Genomic DNA, 26,263 nt, shown 5'->3' with positions numbered 1-26,263 from the left:
TATGGATATTCCTCAAAAATCTAGGAAAAGAAACACCATATTACCCAGATGTCCCATACTTTCGTATATACCCAAAAGACTTTAAAGTCAGCATACTACAGTAATGCAGTCAGGTCAATGTTTACAGCTGCACAATTCACAATAGCCAAGCTATGGAACAAACCTAAGTGCCCTTCAATTCAATGAATGGATAAACAAAATGTGGTATATATGCACAATGGAGTATTATTGAGGCAAAAAAGAAGAATGAAATGATGGCATTTGCCAGTAAATGGATGGAACTGGAGACTATCATGTTAAGTGAAATATGCCAGTACCACAAAGCCGAAGTTCAAATGTTTTCTTGAATATTCCCAATATAAGGGTGGGAAGGGCAAAAAAAAAAAAAAAAGAAAGAGAAGGAAAAAAGACAGAAGATGGAATTTCATGAGAATAGAGAAAAGATCAGTAGAGTAAACAAAGGTGATTGAGGGAGAAGAAGAGATTGGGAAAAAGGATGAAAAGTGGAATGAATATGACCAACTTTTAAAGGTACATGCATGGATGTTGCATGGTGGGTTCCAGCATCAGGTGTATCCCAAAGACACTAATTAAAAAAGAAAGAAAAAGTAAAGTGTAAATGGATTGAAAAGGGAACAGCAGAGTGTGTGTGGGTGGCATGGGGCAAGTGGCAAGGACTGAATCAGAGAAGGTTGGGGTCCATGTTTTTATGATTATGTCAATGTGTATCCTGGTGTTTTGCCATAACTAGAAAGAATTAAACAATAAGCCACATATTAAATTCACTCAGGATGTAAATGAATATAACATACATATGTAAAATATGTCCTAAAAGATAAACTATGAAAAACATGACTTGGTTAGCTTTGGGAAACACAACAAATAATTTTAAATAATTATAGTAACATCTCATTTATTCAGATATTTTTCTGCACACAGCCAAAACCCAGGAAGTGCACCTTCCCTTACACATAAGTTTGTTAAAATTAAAAGCAATTTTAGTAAGTTCAGTTATCTTGTTTTCTAGGCCCTCTGTAGATTATGAGTGGCAAATAAAGGGGAAGGGAGGTCAGCAGAGTGTGCTGCTAGAAAGAGCATCCTGCCAGATGGAGGAAAATAGTCTGAAAGAGGGAAATGAAGAAAATATATAAATTTTAGATGTAAGAAATGACAAAGGCTCAATAAAGGGACATTTAGCATAGTAGAAAATAAGTCTAAACACCTCAATATTCCTTAAGGATATCAGTGGAGTATAATGGACTAAAATAAATAATATTCATGATATCTCTAAATTATAAAGAATGTGGGATGCCAAGGAAATGTGTGATATATACCAGATAGGTAATTATTTAAAAATTGTTCAAATAAAATTTTAGTTCTTAAAGTATTCATATTCATTTCAGCTATTTGAATAATATATCTGGGGAGATTATAGCACATTAAAGTGTGCTAAAAAATTGATGTGCAATTGAATGGTGTTTATACCAAATAAATTCTAAACAGCTTTCAAACCTTTCCAAACTTCATTTCCACTATAATGAAAATTGATTTAACAAAATAAACAAAACATTTTTATTTTCAACAAAAGGTATCTCTGGTTCCCTTTGGAGGTGTCTGTGTTACAGAATTCTTTTAAAAATAATTTAAATTGCATATATTTATGGGTTACAATGTGATAATTTTATACATGTATATGATGTGTAATGATGCAATCAGGATATTTAACAGTTACATATTATTAAATATTTGATTAATGTACAATAATTAAACATATTTATGAGGTACGGTGTGCTATTTCAATACATGTAACATATGTAATGACCAGGTCAGGGTTTCTATTTCTTTATGCTTACTTTATGTTTGGTGTTATTTTTTTATTCTTTCCTTCCCTTTTGCAGTATTTGGAATTAAGACCAGGTGCATATTACCACTTTGGTATTTTCCCATTCCTTTCTATTTTATTTTGACACAGGTTTTCATTAACTTGCCAGGCTGGCCTCAAATTTGTGATTCTTGTAACTCAGTCTCCCAATTAGCTGGGATTATAAGCCATTGTGTTTGGCTTATGTTTGAGTCTCTGAGCTCCTGTCCTCTTAGTCACTTATAAAATATATAATAGGATACTGTGAACTATAGTCATCCCACAGTGTAATAGAATACTAGAACTTAATACTTTTAATACCTGTATTTTGGTACTCCCTATCCAAACTCCCTCTATATCCCCTCTTGTTCAACCCTTCCCATCCTCTAGCAATCACTATTCTAGTTTCAGATCAACTTTTTCTTTTAGCTTCCACTTATGAAACATGTAGTATTTGTCTTTCTGTGTCTAACTTATTGCACTTAATATATTGTTTTCAAGTTCCATCCATTTTCTGCAAATTATACGATATCATTCTTTTTATGGCTGAAAATATTCCTTTATGTATGAGTAGTACAATGTCTTTATCCGTTCATCCACTAATGGATGTCTAGGTATATCTCATATCTTAGATACTGTAAATAGTGCAGCAATAAATGGAGTTGTATAGGTTATATCTCTGATATACTAATTTCATTTTTGTATATACCTAGAAGTAGAATAGTTGAATCATACAGATCTACTGTTAGTTTTCTGAGAAACCTTCATATTGTTCTCTATAATGACTATACTAATTTACAATTCCAGCAACACTAAATAAGAGATCCCATTTTTCTACATGCTTGAAAGCATTTGGCATTTCTTGTCTTTTTGATAACAGTCATTCAAACAGGGATAAGATGGTATCTTATTGTGGTTTTGATGTACATTTCCATGGTGGCTAATGATGTTGAACAATTTGTCTTAAATTTTTTGATCATGTCAATTTCTTCTTTTGGGAGCTAAGAGGATAGCTCAGTGGTAGAGTGTTAGCCTAGCATGACTGAGCCTCTGGGTTTGATCTCTAGCACTACAATCAAAAACAAAAACAAAACCCAAAACCAACCCAAAATGTGAATTTCTTCTTTTGAGAAGTACCTTTTCATATTGATTGCCCATTTTTATTTTTTATTTTTATTTTTATTTTATATTTTTGTGGTGCTGGGGTCAAACCTAGGGCCTTGTGCCTACAAGGCAAGCACTCTACCAACTGAGCTATCTCCCCAGCCCTGATTGCCCATTTTTAAACTGAATTTTTTAGTGGGTTTTTAATTCCTTATATATTTTGGATATTAATTTCTGCTAGAGGCACTCATTACACAGGCCTGAAGTCTGCTTTTAGAATATTATTTTTTAAATAATGAAGGACATTTCACTCAGTGCACTAAGACATGTCTCTAGAGGCTTCCACCCATTTGCTACAACACACTCCTATGACTCTTACAATTCTAACTCCACATTTAGTTTTAATGTAAAAATCAACATTTAATAACTACTTATAAAGTGCCATAACCTGTTTATATTAATTTGACCCTGATAGCAATCCTGAGGTAAATACTATCATAATCCCTATTATATACATAGGGATGCTGAGGCATAAAGAGAAAAGTAACTTGCATAAGGTCAGTCAAGTAGTAAGTAAAAGCTGGAATTTGAAACTGGCCTGTTCACCACTAAAATAGCATATCAATACATATTTCCCTTGTTAACAACTATTTATTTGCCTTTCAAGTTCCTTTCATATACACAATTCCCTTATTATATGAGGGTAGGCTTTCCTTGCATACTTTAGAGTTTTGAAAATTCTAAATCAAGCTAAAGTTAAAACAATGTAACATCAGTGAAAAACTGTCAGAGATCAAACAGTGAAAGTGAATTACAAGGTATTTTTATAACTTAAGTATATTCTTGGTCACACACTTAAACACTATGTAGCAGCATTTGCATAGCGTGGGATAAAGAATAAAAAACTATAGAAAGGACCCAATGACTTGGGAGGATGAGGCAAGAGGACTGCAAATTCAAAGTTAACCTCAGAAACTTTGCGTGGGCCTAAGCACCTTAGTGAAAACCTCTCAAAAAAAAAAAAAAAAAAAAAAAAAACCAAAAAAACACAAAAAGTGCCGAGGATGTGGCTTAGTGGGTAAACGTCTCTGGATTCAATCCCTGGTACCTCCTATTATGGTTTGGATGTGAGATGTCCCCCAAAAGCTCACATGTGAGACAATGCAAGAAGGTTCAGAGGAAAAATGATTGGGTTGTGAGTCTTAACCCAATCAGTGAATTAATCCCCTGATGGGATTAACTGAGTGGTAACTGAAGTGGTAGGGAGTGGCTAGAAGAGTTGGAAACTGGCAAGTAGCTTTGGGGTATATGTATTTCTATCTGGCAAATGGAGAACCCTCTCTCTGCTTCCTGATCTTGATGTGAGCTGCTTCCCTTGGGCATACTCTTCCACTGTGATGTTCTGCCTCACCTTGAACCTCAAGGAAAGCAGCCGGCCTTATATAGACTAAGACGTCTGAAACCATGAGCCCTCTAATAAATCTTTTCTCTTCTACAATTGTTTTGGTCAGATTCTTTACTCACAACATCAAAAAAGTTGATTAAAATGCCCCCAAAAATGTATATAAGGGGTGATTTGTAAGAAGAAAAATTACAATTTTTGAAAAGTAGGAAATACCAAGAGAATGACACATTCCATCTTATTGCATGATGCCTAACATATAAGATCCTCTTTCACAAAGACTACAAAATAAATTTTATGTATTATACTACTGAATGTGACGCAGTCAGTGAATCATTTAATATAAAGTACCACAGTACGGGTGAACCCTGAATTTTACTGTAAAAGGTCTTAAATTTCTACTCTGTTCTCAATGGGAAGACAATAAAAGATTATGCTGATTCAAGAATGTGCTAATTTGATAAACACTCACCAGAGATGAAGTCAAATTGAGTGTCAGAATAAGTCAACATGTGAGTTCTTAGTATGTGCTCATAAAGAATAACACATAAAACTCTTTACTATCTAAGAGCAGAAGACCTATAAAGTTAAATGTCCTCATCTTTTCATATTTAAGTGGAAAAATAAATTTACAAAGGAAAATACATCTTTATAGACAGATTGGTATGGTTAATTATGGGAAGCCATCCTTATTTAGAAGAATCAGACTAGGTTGAGCCATGTGACACAGAGGCCTGGCTTCTAGGAACTGCCAGGAAGTATGTGGAACCCTTGTGGGAGTGGTTCCCTGTCTCCTTCTGGAATTTTCCCCCTCGGGAGGATGGCTTCCCTAACTCCACCCTATCCTGTCCATCACAGAAGAGGCTCCTCCCAGTCCTTGCCCCCTTTACCTGTATATTATAAAGGAGAGTTGGGCAACTCTGTTAGCTGGTGTGCATGGACCCGTCACAGTCCGTCTCACATATGGCTCTCGTGTGTTTACTGAGTAGATACGTTTTTTGGGTAATAGTTAGAAAAATCACCAACATCCTCCTCCTCCATGAGGGACGTGGCAGAGTGGACCCCGACATTTGGCGCCTGAAACGGGACTATTCAAGAGGATTAAAGAAAGAAGGAAAAAAGAGGGTAAGGATGTTTGGCCCCTTTCCAGTGAGAAGTGCACGCATGTGAAAAAGTTTAATAGTAAGATAGGAAAGGGAATTTAATCATGTGATGTTAAGCCTGGGGAATTTGTTCTGCACAGTGAAATAAAATAAATCTCTTCAGCTATATTCAGTACTTAGCCAGAGTGAAAATTCAGTGGAAAGAATGCGACTCCTACAGTCCTTGAAATGTAAATGGAGACCTGGTCACTTTGAATGCTGCAGACTTGGTCAGGCAGGTCTGCCTACATCTCTGACTATATGAGACTGAGAACTAACTTGGCTGAGATAGGCGCAAAAGTTTAGAATACTGGGAAGAAAAGATCCTAATCAAGAAATCAGAGAAAATTTCTAACTTGGAAGGGGAAATTCCTCGGCAAGTTTCCTCGTTTAAATATGTGTGTCCCCGCCACAGCTTCTACCCTCCAGAAACAGCATGATTTCTGCTCCCTGAGGGGAAGGATGGAAGCCTAAAGAACATGGCTGTTCCCTGCTCAGGTAGAGCCTCTTAAGTGCCAAGCCTCTTGTTGAGGAGAGTTAGCATGGGAATTGAAAACACAATGGCAGACTATGGAAATTTAGTTTGGACTGTATTAGAATTTACTTTTATTTGGACCAAGATATTGATCTGTGGTTTTTGGAAGATTTGAGCACGAGTTTTAGAAATGCTGTTAAGCGTTTCAGATCTAAGAGTCAGAAATGCTAGTCCTCCAGGACTCTTTGTCTTCTGGGGAATTGTTGGTTGATAAAAAAGGAAGATTCAGAAACCAGCCCCTAGCCTGTTTCTATGGAAAGAGTCACCAGATAGTCTGGGTGAAGTTTCAATTCAGAGGACTGGAAGTCATTCAGATGTAGAGGAAGTTGAGTTGACTTTTGGGACTTTTGTAATTTACATTTAAAAGGTCCTCCAGTGTCTGGTCCTATCCCTGGAGAAGTCAGGAGACTAAGAACTCCAACTGCTGTTAACACAGCAAAAAAGGAATTAACAAAATTCAGGTTATACCCTATTTTTGAGCAAAATGATTTTCAATGTTCTAAAGGGACAAAAAGAACTCATGTGCCTATTCCTTTTACGACATTTAGGGAGTTAAAAATCTGCATGGTCTATGTATGGAGTGAACAGGCCATTCTTATTAAGTCTCTTGCAATGGATATGTAATGAGGCTTTGCCACCTAAGGATTGGCTCTTATCAGCTCCCTCCTGCCTTTCTGAAGACAAATATTTAACATGGAAATGCAACTGGATAGAGCACTGTTCAGATCAGGGAGAAATTAATAAAATGAATAGAGTTCAAATTACTTTGGAAATGTTTACTGGCTCAGGACAATTTGCTGATTTGGGGCAAAAACTGACTTATGACTTGCAAACTCATGTTCAAATCAGGGCATATGTACAAATAACATGGAGACAATTACCTGCCCAGAGAGAAAACTCTAAAGCCCAGCCAAGTTTGGCAGGGGCCAGAGGAAAATTTTTCAGACTTTGTAACAGCTAACCTGGACAGTGTTGCCTCAAGGATTTGGAGATGGTCCTCACCTATTCAGACAAACCGTAGCTAAGGAATTAACAAAATTCAGAAATAAAACGTTTGTAATTATTCTTCAATATGTAAAGGACATCCTTTATGTGCCTCCACCCAGGAGGAATATCAAAAGGCCATTACAGAGCTCCTAAACATCTTAGCTGATAGGGATTATAAGATCTCAAAAAAGAATGCTAGCAGCTGTCTCAAGGAAAGGTTTTTAAAATAATAAAAAGGGGCCTTACTACTTCAAGCCCCTGTTATCAACTTACCTAAGGAACAAGATTTAACCTGTTTGTCACTGAGAGAAAAATAACCCTAAAAATATTCACCCAAAAACTACTGGATAGACAGCCAGGGACATATCAGGTCAATCACCAATGGCATATCTCAGTAAGGAGCTTAGCATAGTAGCTTCATTCTCATAAGTAATAGAAAATAAGGTCTCATAATTTTCTCTGACATCCAAACCTGTCCTAAAAATAAGAAATGGTTAAAATGCCCTCAGCATCAAGTTTTCACTGGGACCACTAATCTTTTGTCCTTACAGGTCTCAATGAAGATAGGTTGAAATGTAAATAGAGAAGTTAGCCGGCTGACTAAGCTACTGCTCAGACCCAAGGAAAAGAAAAGATTTTTTTTTTTTTCTGAAGTTGATGGAAAATGTTCTAATTGTACTTTTTTGCTGGATGAATCTTTTGCTTTTTAGGGATGATTTTAGATGTAAATAACAATCATCAGGACAAAAGCCGGCAACCTGAATTTTTCTGAAGTTTTTCTTTTTATATCTTAAATTCTTAGACAAATTAAATCAATGTTTAATGCATGTTTGTTCACTGTTGTGGGGCTTCACTTACAATAAGTTAAAAAAATTTCCTTTTTTGACTGATCTATAAATGTGTACAAAATGACTACGTGATTTCAAAACTTACAGTTCAAGGAGCATGCTCACATTTTAAAATTAAAATAAAGATGGATCCATATAATTTTAATTCATGTGAATTAATGACTTTTAATATATATTCGGTAAACAACTAAAAATAAAAAAAAGGCTTCTTTATACTTATTAACTCATATTTTTCCAGGTAAAAAGCCTTCTTAATTCACATTTTTCTAGGTAGTCAAATAAATAATAAAATTGCTAAGTTCTGTAATATTTAAGATCTATATCTCTGTCTCTAATGATTTTTTAACAGGAAAAATTATTAATATTATTTACATTTGTTTGATATCTTGATATTTACAATTAAGAATAAATTTAAGTAAGGTAAATAAAATTAATTAAGCTTTTATTACAGGAAACACTTAATTGATTTATAAGGATGGGATGCTAAAAGATCATTGACTGGAACATCATCTACTAAATATGAAAACATCAGATACTCTTAACTAAAATATATTTAAACATTAAACGTATTTGTAATTTGGTTAATATAATAAAGAAGGTTTAAAATTCCTTTATTCTCTGTGTTCTCATTGAGAACCAAGATAATTTATCAGGTGTGATATGTAAGTATCTAAAAAAATTTTTTTTCACCTGATAAATGGAAGACTATAACATGTTGAATAGATTAAAACAAAAATTGTACACAATTTTCAAAAGATTTACATAGAATTACATTGGCTATATATAATTGGCTATGTATATTAATTAAATTGGCTATATATAATTACCACAATCAGCTAAGGTTATTAAGTTTTTTTATTCTTTAAATTCTATTAAGTTTCTAATATAAAGACTGTTTGCAAATATAGGTAAGATCTTTTCAGAAACCCCTATTAGTTGGACCTTCTAACTAAAGGACAGAAGAAAAAATATATATACTTAAAGCATTAATTTCGCATTCTAATAAAATAATTTCATATGCCTGTTAAATTTCTATTATTAAAAAAAGGCTAATTTCAAAAACATTATGGTTTCTACAATTTGGTTAAATAAGAGCTGTTATTTTAAAAGGTCACCTTGCATTCTAAATTTTAAATTTCTCTTTAAAAGCCAAATTTGATTAAAAAACATAAATGGCTATATTTTAATTAACCATGGTAATTAGTACTTATATGTTAATTATATTCTTGTTTTCCAGATAGAGAAGTCTTTAAAATATTAGATTTACAGATACATGTTATTAAGCTGATGCTCCCCAAACTAAAGTTTTTTCAATAATGGTCTCTTGCAAAATTACAATAACGAATTAATTAATAAATTAATTATATTATTTAATATTTCAAAATTAAATAAATGTAAGTTATACACTTCTAATATTACTCTCTACACTAAGAAGTAAACTTAGCTATATTTTTAGAGGATATTCAAGAGATACTGGCTTATTTAAAGTCTAACAATATGAGATACAGGAGTATTTTGACATTTTCCCCTAAGAGGGGATGAAAGCTCTTGGCTTGTCTGTTTCATGTTTCAGATGTGATATTAGATTATGCTGATTAATTTATATTAATACAAAGAATTATATATGAAGTTTTATAAAATAATTTTCAGATAAAGAGGCTAAAGATGGTTTCAAGATTAAGGTACTTTCCCTAGATTTTGTCAAGAGACCTACTTAAGAAAAATTAAGTATACATAAAAAAATTATTTTTTGAGGATTCTTACAACTATTATTAACATTTACTAAATCTTCTAAACTGCTTTCCATACATAAGCTCAGAGATATACACATTTTGTACATACAGAATTATATTGTTCATTTTAAAGCTCATAACATTGTTTTAGATTACACATAATTAGTATTCTTTTACAACATTACTTTTAATGCCAGCTTTTTGTCATATAGTTCATTTATCCAAAACCCGATGTTGGACATTTGGATTAGTTTTTTTAGGTTATTAAAGATATTCATACAATCATATCTTTATACATAGAGATTGTCTTTCCATAAGATCCCTTAAAAAACAATTGTTAAATCAATGACATAAATTTTAAGATTTTTAAATAGTTTGTTGAATCACTATCCTGACAGATAGTACCAGTTCTAATATAATAGTTTAAATTAATTTAGAATAATAAGGTCATTACCTATAAACACAGGTCATGAGACAAATTTTCAATTTCTGTACTGACTACATTTTATAGCTTTGTCACTCAGCCCACTATGACAAAATCAAATCCTATATTTGGTAGAAAATGGACCTTTTTTCTTTTATTGTTATGCCCTTTTCAACCTAATAACACTGACTTTAACAACAGGTAACTTTTATTAATCTTCCTGGCCAAATAGAAATATTTACTAAGTCCCTGCTTATGGTTTAAATATATGTACACTTCTAGGCCATTGTCTACAATTCAGGATTAATAATGCTCCAGTTTATAGCAATCTTTTTCTTCAAAATAAAAAAATTAAAAGGGAAAAACAGATTACCATGTAAATCCACTTAATTTCTAAAAATATTGTCTAAAAACTATGACATTAGGATTTCACCACTGCAGAGTGACACATGAGACATAGAATGCACCATATTTTACAATAAGGAGATCTTAAATCTCCAATCATAATATTTATATGCTAGCTCTATTGAGCTCTCAGGTAAGTAAAATATATGGGAAATCTGTTGGGCCCATTTCCCATATCCACCTTTAATACATTCAACGCTGTGGACTGGAGAATCAATTCCAATGTTTGCTGATGATATTCATATGATGAGAGGTTTTGCAGATAGTTGCATTACACCCATCCATGTGACTGGATTTGACTATACTGTCTGCAATGGTAACTTATCTGTACGCTGGTCCCTTGATAGACTCTGGCTGTCTAGATGTAACCTGTGAGAAAAAGATAACATAAGGAATACCTAGGCCAGTGAATTATACTGGCCATTGGAACTTAGGATTTCATATTCAATTATTAGAATGAGACTTTCTCATATAAAGCTAGTTATTTCTATGAAATATCCACCAATATCTTACTGCCTTAATTGTTTTGTGATAGAATTTGACACTTTTCCTAAATGGATAAAATATACAAATGTCTTGCCAATGCTACATATTATCTCTAAACGTGGTGGATATGTTTTTGGATTGACCTAAAAAAATTATAGAAGACAGTTATAACAAATATTTTCCTCCAGAAGATTCAAAGTCAGCAAGGCCTAACATGGCAACATTGCCACTAACTGTTTCACTTTTACTGCTTGAAAAGAATTTACAAGCAACCATGTTGAATCTAAATCTTGAATGTTAAGAAAGATCTAAGGAACTAGGTAAATAATTAAGTTGTTTAAAACTATTTTCAGAATACAACAATAAGATCAGATATAAACAGTTATTTCTTTGATGATAATTTGGTTCATATATATTTTAATGTATTCTTTTAGGTTTCTATTTGTTCACACGTTCATTATATCAAGGGGCATGATTCCTTCTGTTAAGATGCTATAGCCCCTGAAAGTTAAGTATTAATAGAATGATTGAGATTAAATTAAATGCTTTAATAAGTACTATTTTCAATATCAGTGATGAGCCTTTTGCTCTCAGATTTAAACAAAGGCTTAAATGACATAATGACTATAAACATGTATATTGTTAACAACTAAATATCATACTTCCCAATGGGACTAAGAGATAATTAAGTATTGTCTAATGGACATTTGACATGGCAGTAATAATAGCCTGAATTTTGTAAAATCATATCACTACATCCAGGATATTTATAAAATAGAATTGATCTCATGGATCTGTATTCCTGGTTGATCAGGTGTTTCCTAAATTGAATGGTATTGGAATAATATGTTTGCTACTAATTAATTTTGTGTCATGATAATAGGTTACCACACCTTCAGAACCAACAGCCAGGATCTTGGAGCAAACCTCCCAACCAACTGTTGGGACCTCGGAGCTGCTCTCAGAACCAAGATCCAGAGCCTCAACATAACTGTCCATCATTTGCATCTTAAAATATTAAAAGGGGGGAGATGTGAAAAGCCATCCTTATTTAGCAGAGTCAGACTATGTTGAGCCATGTGAAGCAGAGGCCTAGCTTCCAGGAATTGCCAGGAAGTATGTGCCACCCTTGTGGGAGTGGTTCCCTGTCTCCTTCTGGAATTTTCCCCCTCAGGAGGATGGCTTCCCTAACTCTACCCTATCCTGTCCATCACAAAAGAAGCTACTCCCTGGTCCTTGCCCCCTTTTACCTGCATATTATAAAGGAGAGCTGGGCAACTCTGTTGTAAAGAGGCCAGAGCTGGTATGGCTGGACCAGTCACAGTCCCTCTCATAAAAAAAGAGTATTGGCTCTCGTGTGTCTACTGAGTAGATACATTTTTTGGGTAATTGTTAGAAAAATCACCAACATCCTACTCTGGCAGTCAACCCTTTCCTCCTCCACACAGGAAGTGGCAGAGATGACCCCAACAATTAATAAAAATGGGCAATGCTAAATTTAGACATGAATGAAATCCAGTATGATCAGCAATCCGACTTTTGGATATGTATCCAAAATAATTGAAATCACTCCATGGAAGGGATACCTTTACCCTGTCAACTGTGGCACTATTCACAATAGCCAATATATGGAATTAACTTAAGCATTTATCAGTGAATGAATGGATAAAGAAAATATGGTCAGGTTTGGGGTGTAGCTCTTTGAGAGAGAACAATTGCCTATATGTTTGAGGCCCTGGGTTCATTTCCTAACACTTCAAAAGAACAACAAAGATTGGTGGTCTAGGAGAAAATGTACAGATAACACACAAATATAATCCGGCCTTAAAAAGACGGACATTTTGTCATTCACAAAAGTATGGATAGAACTGGAACATATTAGGCTAAATGAAATAGTCCACGTACAAAAAGACATACTGAATAATCTCACTTATATGTGGAATATAAAACACATTTAATCTAGGCTGGGGTTGTAGCTCAGTGGTAGAGTGCTTGCCTAGCAAGTGTGAGGCACTGAGTTTGAGCTTCAGCATCACATAAAAATAAAGTATAAAGAGTACAATAACATTATTTTAAAAATTAAAAGAAATCTTATAGGAACAATAGAAAATTCATTACTAGAGGCTGGTAAGGTAGAGGAGGTAAGGCTAGGAAAGTTGGGAAGGCAATAAAGGATATGGAAAATGACAACCCCCCAAAATGGTCTGGCCTGGAGGAAGCAATCATTACTCCTCTCCCAGTAAATCCTTTCCCAGTAACAATGGGCTCCAAGTGAAAAAAAAAAAAAGCAAACTTTCATCCCTTCCTGGGTTCCATCCCCTGAATCTCCAACAAAAGTAAATATTCATCCCTTCCCAACAACCATGGGTCCTGTAGGGAGGAGGTGGATACTAAAATGCTGGGCCCTAGACTTTTACCCTTTCCCAGAGGAGTCCTGGAAGGAGAAAAGCAAATAGTGAAGCTCTGGGTAACAATGGATCCAAGAGGAAGAAGCCAGTGAACTCGGGCTGAGTTCTGAGCTTCCCCATCCCAGTAACAGTAAGTTTCAGTCTTTTTACAACTTTTTTCCCCCGACTGCCCAAACTGGCACATTCTACTTCAGTCTCCAATGATTGATTCACTATTATAACCTATAAAGTTCAGAGCCCCTCTGTAACTGGTGGCCATTTTCTACCCAGAAAATTAGCCTCTCCAGTACCTGACTGACTGAATCTGTGAATAAATAAATGACATTGATGAATCTGTTGAGATCTGCTTCCATCTCGGTTATTTGTGCTTCCCTAATGGTGCCCAACCCATTTTGGTTGTTTTTGGTTGCAGGTCGAAGGATCAAGAAAAAGGATTTGTTGATTAAAAGGTAAAATGTCTCAGACAGAAGGGATACTTTTTATAATTATTTTTGTCATTGAAGATGGAGAGTATGCCTTTATTTTATTTATTTTTATTTTCTGTGGTGCTGGGGACTGAACTCAGGGCCTTATGCATATGACGCAAGCACCCTACCAACTGAGCTATATCTGCAGCCCCTATTTGTTTATTTTATGTGGTGCTAAGGATCAAAAACAGCTCCTCATACATGGTAGGCAAGATCTCTGCCACTGAGCTACAGCCCTAGCCCAAGGAATACGTTTTAACTGCATTGTAGGGTGGACACAGTTAATAATAACATATACTTTAGAACTGCTAAAAGACTAGATTTACAATGTCCTTACCACAAAAAATTTGATAAAGTTGATGGAAATGTTAATTAAGTTTGATTGATAGAAATTTTCTATAATGTATACTTAGGTTGGAACATTACAGTGTACCCCATAAGTATAAATGGATATTATTTACCAATTTAAAAAAAACAATAACTCAAAGGACTAGAGTTGATTGCTTGCTTCGTGCATAAGAGGCACTGCATTCAATCCTCAGCACCACATAAAAATAAATAAATCAAAAAACAAAGGTCTTGTGTCCATCTACAACTAAAAAAAAATTTTTTAAATAACATTAAGATTACCAAAAAATGTACAAAAAGACATAAGTGTTTACTCAAGGATTCTCTTCCTTTCTCTAAATGCCATACTTTTATAATAAGTACATCTTATACAAACAAGCATTATGGTCATGAATGTACTTTAAAATACATTTCTTTGTTAAATAACTGAAATTTAAATCACTAAGGCTCATACTATTTGCTTTCTATAAATTTAATTTTATTACTTATGTGGAATGGGTACGAGTCACACAGTCTCATGGGTATATATTTTGATTATGTTTGATTTACTCAGGTATACCTGCATTATTTACAGTGGTTGCCAACATTTGTCAAGTGATTCTTCTAATAAGAAGAATGATGAGTTAAGCTCATGATTTTATCATTATAGTCTCAATTTTAGGATAAGTGAACATGCTTGGTTCCACTTAGCTAAGCAAACTGATTATATCCCTATCACGTGTACAATGGGAACAAAGTCTAAATATATTTGCCTACAAATCTTAATTAGTCACAGAGAAAATAAGCCAGAATAAAACCCATTTAGTTAATAATCTAAAAACATAAACTTGTACAACACTGAGATTATATTCTTCCTAAATACTATTTTATTTTTTGATTTTTACAAATCATGAGCAAATGGATGATCATTCACAGTTTAACATCATAATTATGTAAATATGGGAAATTCATAAGGTGGGATTCAAAAGGTGGGATCCTATACCACTAGTAATCATATTCAGAATTTTCAACTTTTGGTGCTTGACCTTAAAGTAATGCAAATGTGTTTCTAAATTACTGTAAAGTAACAATTATGTAAATTCTAAAAACATGTACTCTTAAGTTTAGAATATGCTTTATTTGAAAAGGTTTCGGAGGAAAACAAAACCCTTACAAGAAATGTAGATGTAGTCTGCAAAAAGGATGATTGAATAACATTCTAAAGTAAGTGATTTGTCTGTAATCGGGGAGTTTCAAAAGAGGAAAAAAAACGAGCTGGGAACAGGTTTGGATATATAAAATAATCACAGTAACTTCTAAATCTTTTTTCTGACTCAAAACAAAAAAAAAATCAAGAGAAAGGGAAAAGATAGGTTAAAGCCTCTGTGATATTATCAGAATCATTTTGTTTTAGAAAACAGACCAAGAACAGAACAACTTGGAACTAGTTGTGACATCAATGATGCTCAATTAGGGCAGCAGTAGGAAAATAAACCATTAAAGACCTTTGATGTCCAAGTTACAAATTGTTCCTGAATGTCTGTGAACAGGCCCAGAACACAAGTAAAGGAGGACAAAAAGAAGCCAAACATTAATTAAGTTATAAAAGCAACTGAATGATAAAAATGTCAGTTTCTATCTCAGTGTCTTTCTTAAATCTTGCTATATATTACATCAAACACTAACCCTATTATAATTATTAACTAGTTTAAAATAACACATTATTATAGAATGAATGCATAAAAGACTTAAAATGATTATGAACTTCTCTTTTCTCTGGAACAAGGCAAAATATAACTAATGAGTTCAAATTTATCTCTTCCAGTCAATCTTCTTGTTATAAGCCTAGTGAAATTTAAAAACAATAACAAAAACAAAAACAAACAAACAAAGAAAAACAAAGCCAGTCTATTTGTCTGTACTACTGGCTTTATATTAATAAATTCATTAGGCTATAATAAAGATCATGGAAATAACAATCACAGGAGAGGCAAGTGAGAAAGTTGTAGTAGAATAAGGCTTTAGAAGAAAAAGTATCGTGGTTATTTTGCTTACAATACTGTCATACACTACCAAACATGTATGCAAGATTGGTGACTTTCTCCACACATGGAAAATGTGTACCACTGAGGGTTTTCAACCATTACTGGACCTTTCAAAACAATTTAGGCTAATATCTAATGAAGAATTAGAAATTTCTAATAAAGAAACCAAGACACAATAAATTAAAAACTTATCAAAAGTTAAATACCTAATGAGGTAATTCTGTAGACTTATGTGTAGGTATAATACCCATATTCTTGTTTTTATAAATGATTACTTTATTTTATTTATTTATTTATTTATTTATTTATTTTTATGTGATGCTAAGGATCGAATGTAAGTGCCTCACATTTGCTATGCAAGAGCTCTGCCACTGAGCTACAGCCCCAGCCACCCCCACCCCATAGTCTCATTTAATTTACTATAAAGTCAAGCGAGAAACTGATTACCAAAAAATTAGGTATGGGAATTAAGAAAACAATTATTCTTTTCAATTTTTATGACATATAAAGAAAGTGTGTTTTAAAATTCTTTGTTTTGCATTTGATAGTGGACAGGTTTCCCAGAAACTTCAGTCTCTAACATTAAAGTTATAAAATGTTACTTTAAAAACAAGATGTGTGTTTATAGTGGGAATGATTAAATCAAGCTAATTAACAAATCCATTGCCACAGACACTTACCACTGTTTCTTTGTAAAAACTTTTGAAACCTTTTCTTGTAACAATTTTGAGTAAACATAAATCAAAATATCAGTATTTCCTATAAATACATACAACTATTATTTGCCAATTAAAAATAAGTAAAACTTCATCCTCATGAAGGAAAAAAGAAGAAACAAGACTTCGAATGTGGTTTGTTTTCTTTTACACAATAATGCTAAAAAAGTACTTGCTTAAGTTCTAGGAATAGAAATGGCAAGCCATGTTCTAAATACTTCTAGACTAGAAATGCAAAGATAATCATGCTGTGATTGCTCTGAGAAGCAGTAGAGTATGAGTACAAGTGGAGGCTTTAGGACCTGATTGCCTGCATTCAAATTCTGTGTCTCTCATCCATAAGCCCTGGAGAAATTATTTACCTTCTCTGTGCCTCAGTTTCCTAATTTGAATAACAGAAAAGAAAATGGACCTACCTCAGAGTTGTGAAGAATAAACTGAATTGACCATGTACATGCTTAAGTACTTAATGTCTGGTATATATCATTATTTTTAAGATGGACTAAATGTTAACCTAGAAGAAATTGCAGGGTTCCATCTAAACAAAGAAGCAAAAGTCTAAAAACTGTATGAATGATTCAGGGAGTGGCTTGGAAAGGTGGTAACATGTGAATTAGAATCTAAAGGATAAACAAGCATTTAACTGGTTGGCAAGATCACTCTTGGGTAAAGGAACAATATGTGCAAAAACCCGAAGGCAAGGAAAAACATGGTAATATTAAAATGAATAATATTTTGCTATATTTAATATCTGTAACCCAGTATGTTAGTAGTACATTTTTACTATTCTTCCTGTTATAAATAGAAGCTGCCATTTATTATACGCTTACTCTTTGCCAGACATTGTAAATTGCTTTATAAACACTGAATCTTTGCAGTCATTCTAATTCATTTATAAGTACTGGCACAATATTTAGTGGGAGTTCAAAAAATATTTGCTGAATGACTATCATCACAGAATGTCAGAATATTTTCTTTATTGTTAGACAAGAAGAATCTTATAATTCTAGTGTTGGCACAAAGTTTATGATTTATGACTAAAAAAAATTTAAAGCTGGGAAACACTGTTACTTTTAAAAATTTTCAGCACTAGCATAGTGGTGGTCTGTGTGGGCCCTGAATCTGAAGTAATTGTTTGAATCTCAGATATGCCACTTACTAAGGTGTGTGATCTTAGACAATGTAATTAAACTCTCTGAGCTTCAGCTTGATAATCTGTCAATATGGAACTAATAGTGCCTACTTCATACGATTAAGAACCATATAAAATAATTAGTGGCCACCAGAAAATTCTCAATAATAGCTATTATTATATATATTTCAAAGATACATATCACCCTATGAACTTCAGTAAAGGATCTTGCTACCTCTTTCAGTTTTATTTGAATCAGGCCTAAAGATGACCTAAAGAGTAGTTTTAGGTTCCACTTACCCAGCTGAATGAGTTTGTCTCATCACGAATTGCTTTAACAGATGTGGCCAAGGAATACACTTCAAAGTGGTGATCTCCTATATTTGGACAGGGCAGAAATACTCTTCCACCATTTCTTGTCACAAATTTCACCCTGAAGAATTTAATGATATGATGGAAGTTCTTTGACCACTTTATAGTGATTCCATGAATAAATATATCTCACATGAGAAAGTCACTAAGATAAATACATAAATGTCAATTAGAGACCATAATGGAAATTAAACAATTTACACGGGATGTTTAAAATATTACAATAATGCTTAGAAAATGTGAAGGTAACACATATATGCTACATATAACTTTGGAACAGAAGAGGGTATGGTTTGTTCTTTTCAACCAGTAGCAAGACTTTTCTTAAATCTTTCTAAATTCACTGAGTGGAAGAAAATGTTTGGGGTGGGAGAATTTAGAAATACACTTAAGTAAATAAATTAAGCAGGAACAGAATACAAATGACAAATAAGGAAGGGGCCGAGGAAGGACTGACTTAAGATGGTTTATCAGTTAGTATGTTACAGGCAATTATGAAAATGTTTTAAATTTCAGGAAATATTTAATAAGGTGGGAAGATTTGATAGAAATGAAGTAAAAAGAGCAAAATGGTTAAATTTAATTACCACTTGAGATATTTATATATTGTAGAAGACAGAAGTAAACAACCAAAATGGTCGATTCGATTATACATAATCAATATGAAAATAGTAAGAAATTTAGGGTTCATCAAATTTTGATCACACAATAACAAATGTTGCTGATATGACTCCTTATACTTATGGCATAATGTCTGTTTCAAATTTCTATTGTAGGAGTTTTATTCAACCATTAAGAAAAACAAAATTCTGTCATTTCGAGGGAAATGGATAGGACTTGATTATGCTAAGTGAAATAAGCAAAACACAGAAGGTCAATTTCTCTCATATGTGAAACATAGAGAGGAAAAAGGAAAAGAAAGGTTGGGGTGATCACATGAAAAGCAAAGGGAGATCAGCAGAATAGAGAGGAAAGGGACCAGGGGGTGGGAAGATGGAAGGGAGCAGAAAAGATTAGGGGAGGGATAGTGGCCAAATGACATTGTTTTATTTTGCACGTGAACAACAAATCCCAATATTATGTACAATTATAATGCACCAATTAAAAAAGGTGGGGAAAATTCCTATTGTATTTCCGAGAAATCGGAATATTAAGGGCAATAAAAATAAAACCCTACAATTTGGTTGCCTGTATTGCAACTATTTGGATAGAACTACTGCTGCTACTACTCTGGTTTAATCTCTTTGTAATTCATTTCCTATGAACTGATGTTTAGTAAATGCACATATTTGTGCATGTGCGTATGTATGTACACGCACACACACACACACATGAAAACAAACATATTAATCGCTCACGATACAAAATTAGTTAAAAATTTTTACCCATGAAGGAATTCTTCCAAATGCATTCATTATGGCCAGCATTACTATGAAAACAAAACTAGCTAAGGTCAACAAAGAAGGAAAGAAAACCACAGGCCAATATGTTCGATGAACATAGAAGCAAAATTTCTCCAAAAAATATTAGCAAACTGAATCTAAAAGTACATTAAAAATATTTTTATACACCATGATCAAGTGGGATTAATTTCACAGATACAAGGATAGTTTTATACACACATTAACAGAATGAAGGACAAAAATTACATGATCATCTCAATAATGCAGAAAAGGCATCTGATAAAATTTAATATCCCATCCTGATAAATACACAGCACAAGTGAAGTTTAAAAACAACACACCTCAACATAAAAAAGGATATTCATACTAAGCCAATGGCATTATATTAAAAGAGGAAAAGCTGAAAGCTTCCTCCCTAAGATATGGAATAAGGTAAGGATATCAACTTTTGCTACTTTCATTCAACATATTTCTGCAAGGCCTTGCCAGAGAAATCAGGCAGAGAAAAAAGTAAAAGGCACCTGAATTGGAAAAGAAGTCAAATTGTCACTTTTTGCAGATGACACAATCATTCATATATATATATATATGTATATATTTCCCCCAAACTCTATCAACAAACCATCAGAAGTAATACTAAATTCATCAGAGTTGCAGGATACATATCAGTAGTGAAGTTACATGTCAATAGCTAGTTATCAGACATAGAAATCAAGAAAGCAATCCCATTTGCAATAGCTACAAAAGTAAAATACCTAGGAATGAATTTAATAAAGAGTTGAAATACGTGTACAACAAAAATGATAGAACCTTGATATGAAAGAAAATGAAGAGGAAGAGGACACTAAAGAATGGATGATATTTTGTGTTCATGAATTGAAAGAATATTGATAAAATGCTCATACAATGCAAAGCAATCTACAGATTCAAAGCAGACTCTATTGAATTATCAATGTCATTCTTTAGAGACCTAGAAATTGATTAATAAGGAACCATGAAAAATCCGAAAGAGACAAAGCCATTTGAGCCAACAAACAAACAAACAACAACAAACAAACAAAGCAGGAACACCATTTTACCTTACCTGACTTCAAAATATACTACAAAGCTGTAGTCATCAAAGCAACATGGTATTGGCATAAAAAATGGACACATAGACTAATGGAACAGAATAAAGATCCAAGAAATAAACCAAAATATTTACAGCCAACTGGATTTTAGACAATAGTGCTAAGAACACACACTGCAGAAGGCAGTCTTTCAATAATTGGTGCTGGGAAAATTGAATATAAAGATGCAGAAGAGCCAGGCACAGTGGCACATGACTGTAATCCCAGAAGCTTGGGAGGTTGAGGCAGGAAGGTCACAAATTTCAGGGTAGCCTCAGCAATTTAGAGAGCCTGTCTTAAAATAAAAAAATAACAACAACAACAACAAAGTGCTGGGGATATTGTGGTTAAATGCACGTGGGTTCAATCTGAAGTACAAAAAATATGTAGAGGAATGGAACTGGAGCTCTCTTAGCAGTTATAAGAAACAACTCAAAAGGGATTAAAAATGTAAAGACCTGAAAGTACAAAATTATTGGAATAAAATATATGGGATACACTTCCAGACACTGGAATTCACATGGATTTTTTGGATAAGACAACAAATGCACAGGCAACAAAAATAAAATGAGACAAATAGGATTACGTCAAACTAAAATGTTTTACACAGCAAAAGAATCAATCAACAGAATGAAGAGAGAATCTACAAAAAAGGGGAGAAAATCTTTGCAAATTATTCATCTAACAAGGGGTTGAGATCCAGAATATGTCAGGAATTCCAAAAACTCAATTTCAAAACCAACAAACAAAAATACAGATTAAATAGTGGACAAATAACCTGAATAAATTTTTTCTCAAGAGAATACAAATGGACAACAAGTACATGAAAAAAATCACTAGCCATCACAGAAATAACAGTCAAAACACATGAAATATCAACTCTGTCCACTCAAAATGGCTATTATCAAAGAAGAATTTACAAAAACAAAAACTCTAGCAAATGCTGGCAATGATGTAGAGAAAGGGTAACTCAAACACTGTTGGTGAAAAGGTAAATTAGTACAATCACTATGGAAAACAGTATGAAGATTACTGAAAAAACTAAAAATAGAACTGTCACATGAAATAGTATGCTGAAAAGACATGTGCACTCCCATGCTGATTGCATCACTATTCACAATAGCCAAGAAATGGAAACAACCTAAGTATATATCAACTGATGAACAGATTAAAAAAAGTGGTACAAATACACACTGGAATACTATTCATCCATAAAGAGAATGAAATCCTGTCATCTATAACAACATGGAAAGAACCAGAGATCATTATGTTAAGTGAAATAAGCCATGCACAGAAAGATGCATACCATGTGACCTCACTCATGTGCAATCTAAAAATGTTGATCTCATAGAAATTGAGAGTAGAATGGTGGTTACCAGATACTGGGAAAATAGCAGGGAGGAAGGCATGAAGAAAGGTTGATCAATGGGTACCATGTAATAACTAGACAGGAAAAAGAAGTTCTTCTATGTGAATACATAATAGGGTGACTATAAAAAAACGATACTGTATTATACATTTTAGATTCTAGAAAAAATTATTTTGAAAGTTTTCACCAACAAGAAATGGTAAATGTTTTAAGAAGTAGATATTAACTTGATTAAAAAAAAATCACAGAATATATATTTCATGGGTATGTTCAATAGTTGTTTTTATGTATCATATAAAATAAATCTGACAAGTACTAAAACTTTTTAAAAGGGGTCCAAAGGTTCTCCTAGGCCCCTTCTACCATTTGAGAACACACAAAGGTGCCACCTGTGAGAAACAGGCTCTTACCAGACACACTGTTGCTGGTACCGATATCTTGTATTTCCCAGTCTCCAGAACTGTGAGAAATAAAATTTTTGTTGCTTGTAAATTACCCTGTCTAAGGTAGTTTGTTACAGAAGCCTGAACAGCTAAAGCAGGAAGTAAAGAAGAAACCAAGCAGCCCAGAAAACAAATTTTGTGAAAGTATTCAATAGGCTTAAGAAAAATTACAGAAGGAATTGTAAAGTCACAGAAATCCCTTCTCTGGAGAACTAGACAATTATGCCTGTGAAGATTTAGTCACTGAAATGTTTTGAGACAAGGGTAAGGTATGAAATGCCTTACTATATGACTTTATATTATGTGAATAAGTATTGTGAATAAAAAAGGAAGAAAATCTCCAGAAATAAAATCAGGCAACTGCAACAGTGCCTACTGCCCTTACTCCTTAAACAAACATGAAACACAAATAACCCAACTAATATGCTTACAGGTGCCTTTCATGCATGTCATCGTTGAAGAACATAACTCAATGACCCGAACAGCAGAACTTCCTGGTTCCTCTGCTGGAACTATCAAAATGGAAATCTGAAGAGAAGAAAGAAAATATCAGAAACAGCTCTTAGACCTCATTTGCATTTTTCTATCATTAGAGTGCTGACTTCCAAACTTCTAAATATCCCTTGATGTTTAAAAAAATTTTCTTGTAAGGATTTAATTTTCAAATAGAATTTGAAATGTGTATTATTTGTATATTTAATTTCTGCATTATTTATACTTTATCATATGTTGTGTTCATATAATTTTGAACAATTGTTGAAATCTTTAATATTTATTAAATTCTTCAACTGTTATTTTCAAGGATGCAATTGTAACTTTTACTTTTTTTTTTTTTTTTTTTTGGTGCTGAGGATTGAACCCAGGGCCTTGTGCTTTCGAGACAAGCACTCTACCAACTGAGCTATATCCCCAGCCTGTAACTTTAACTTTTGAAATATATGCACTTTGGTGTTTGAAGTCAGATCATGTCACTTGATTTTGATTATTAATAATGGCTTCAAATAGGAGTTACAGAGCACCAATAATTAAATATATTACTAGTCCCAAGGACAATGAAATATGGAAAGTAAATATATAAGAAAATGTTTCAAAATGAATGATTTCGAATTAATTGTAGGACTTCATTAATAAAACCAGAAATTCAGAATCAAAAATAAAATGTGAAATTATTAAGAACTGGTTACTGATATGTAGTATGCTGTCTAGGCACTAGGGATATGTTATATGGTTTTATATTTAAAAGACTTTAAAGGACCATTGGATCAATGTTTCTTTGTAAAGCTGAAAATACAATGTTAATTCTCACTCTAAGGAAATTATATCCTCCCACGTAGGAAATGCTTGCCAGAAGGGAAAGCCCCATTTGTACTTATCCATAAAAGTTTTATGCTCATATTATGACTGGAAATGTCATATTGATAACCCACTGAGAAAACAATTACAATGAATTCTAATTCTAGAAATTATTTCAATAATCATGTCCATTTTACTTGATGTGCATTTGGGGCTCAAGATATCTCTATGTTTCTTTTCACTCCCTTTGCTACAATCCATGATAGAATGAATAGATTGGAGTCAACATACATTTTATGGAAGTGGTATTAAAAGGCTGAGGGAGTTCTCTTAAAATGGCTTTTATAATCTCTATGAGGTTTGAAAGACTCAAGTTCTCAGAGTTCAGTAAGTTTACTGATTGTATCTCAGGAAAACATATGATAGTTACAGAAACCAAAAGTTGTTCTTACATCTTGGTGGAGTCCTAAAGATACTTTTCCAATTATGGTCATGTTTTTGTCATCATTTAGTTATTCCACAGTGTTTGATGTCTCACTGCTTAATGGGAGATACAGTCAAGCAACCACCAGTGAAAGTCCACTGTGGTAAGTGATATAATAGCTGCTGATACCATTCTTTGTATATACTTTTGCTCACACTTGTCAAACCAAACTGTACTTGCTACTTACTTGTCTGTATCTGTATCCGCCAAACTGTATGCTATTTGAGGGGAGAGATGCTATCAGGTGACCACTATCTCCTCAGAACCCAGCACACTGGCTGACAGGTAAAAGGTACTTATTGTTTGCTGAATGATTAAATAAAAGTAGTACTTATGCTTATATGTATAACATATTTGATGTCTGTTCGTATAATGTTCATTTTATTAGCAATAACAACTGGGGCCATTAATTGACTTCTCTACTCAAGCACTGTTTTATATAATAGGATGCTTCCAACTTAAGGAGCTTTAGGAGCCTATTTTTAGCAGTAGCATTAGATCTGACAGTAATACCTTCTGAATAAACTGATTTTATGTCACCATAAAATATGGTTAGAGGGAAAAGGGGATACGCCCCTTGAATTTAAGTAATCAGACTGACAAAAAATGACAGGCAGAAAGTACTGAAATGAACACTACTGGTGAGGAAATATCGTAACTGAGAATGGGTACTGAAATTAAATCATATTAAATCCAATGATGGGCTTTCCATTATTACTACAGGGTTGTCTACTGTAAAGTGTTTTTCGCTAAAGTTTTTAAATGTATTCTCCAAGGGTTTTCTTTTTCTTCCTCTTAACAATACATTTTCAATTTCATAGAAAGTTGTAAAAATGAAGACCATGTTGAATTTTCCTAGAATAACTCTGTTATACAGGAAGAAATTATTTATTCTGGTAGAATAACTTAAGAAATCAAGGTTATTACATTATTGTTATTATATATTTTAAAAATATATTAAAATATTATACATGGCTTGATATATTTTTACCAATATTGATATATACATATTGTCATGTAGATTAAATTAACAAAATGTTATAAAAAAGTACTAGACTGTGAGAGAACACCTCAAACTTGTTAGGAAGGCTGTACAGAAGAGACAATAGGTATCAAGTGTTGATGAGAATATGGACTAAAGGGAATGCTTTTACACTGCTGGTGGAAATGTAAGTTAATATAGCCATTATGGAAAATAGTATGGAGGTTCCACAAAAAGTTATGAAACAATTTATATGATCCAGCAATCCTGCCTCTGGGTATATATGTAAAGAAATGAAATCAGCATCTTAAAGAGATATCTGCACTCCCATGTTCATTCCAGTATTCTTCCTAGCAGGCAATATATGGAAATGACCTAAGTGTATGTCAATGAATAAATAAAATACAGTGTACAGAAGTATATATATACATAAAATATTATGTTATATAAGTATATATAATATACTTATATAATTATAATTTCATATAATATATATTCATATGATCCATTTATTCCATACATTCTCTCTTTAAAACAGAAATCCTGTTGTATACTACAACATGGATGAATCGCCAGGACATTAAGGTAAGTGAAATAAACCAGGCACAGATGCTATATTATCTCATATGTGGAATCTAAAAAAGTCAAATTCATAAAAGCAGACAGTAGAATGGTAGTTGCTAGAGGCTGGGGGGTAGGTGATATGGGAGACTTGGTTGAAGGAGAGAAGACTTTCTATCAAGCAGGAAGAAGTTTGAGAGATCTAATGTACATGATAGGAGCTAC

General features: G+C 33.3%; 1 protein-coding gene across 2 annotated transcripts in view; it reads right to left on the bottom strand.

Moving 5' to 3' along the window:
• The window catches only part of CHM (CHM Rab escort protein), a gene marked incomplete at its 5' end in the record, with an annotated part of 170,482 nt that overhangs the window by 18,535 nt on the left and 125,684 nt on the right, over positions 1-26,263 (bottom strand). For both annotated transcript variants that reach the window (XM_079123030.1, XM_079123029.1), the window contains one exon: positions 23,150-23,246. In XM_079123030.1, the coding sequence (XP_078979156.1) occupies positions 23,150-23,246 (97 nt within the window). The remainder of the gene's footprint in view (positions 1-23,149; positions 23,247-26,263) is intronic.

This window comes from Sciurus vulgaris (assembly GCF_902686455.1).
Source record: "Sciurus vulgaris genome assembly, chromosome: X".
Lineage (NCBI taxonomy): Eukaryota > Metazoa > Chordata > Mammalia > Rodentia > Sciuridae > Sciurus > Sciurus vulgaris.
This window is presented reverse-complemented; position numbering and strand designations above follow the sequence as displayed.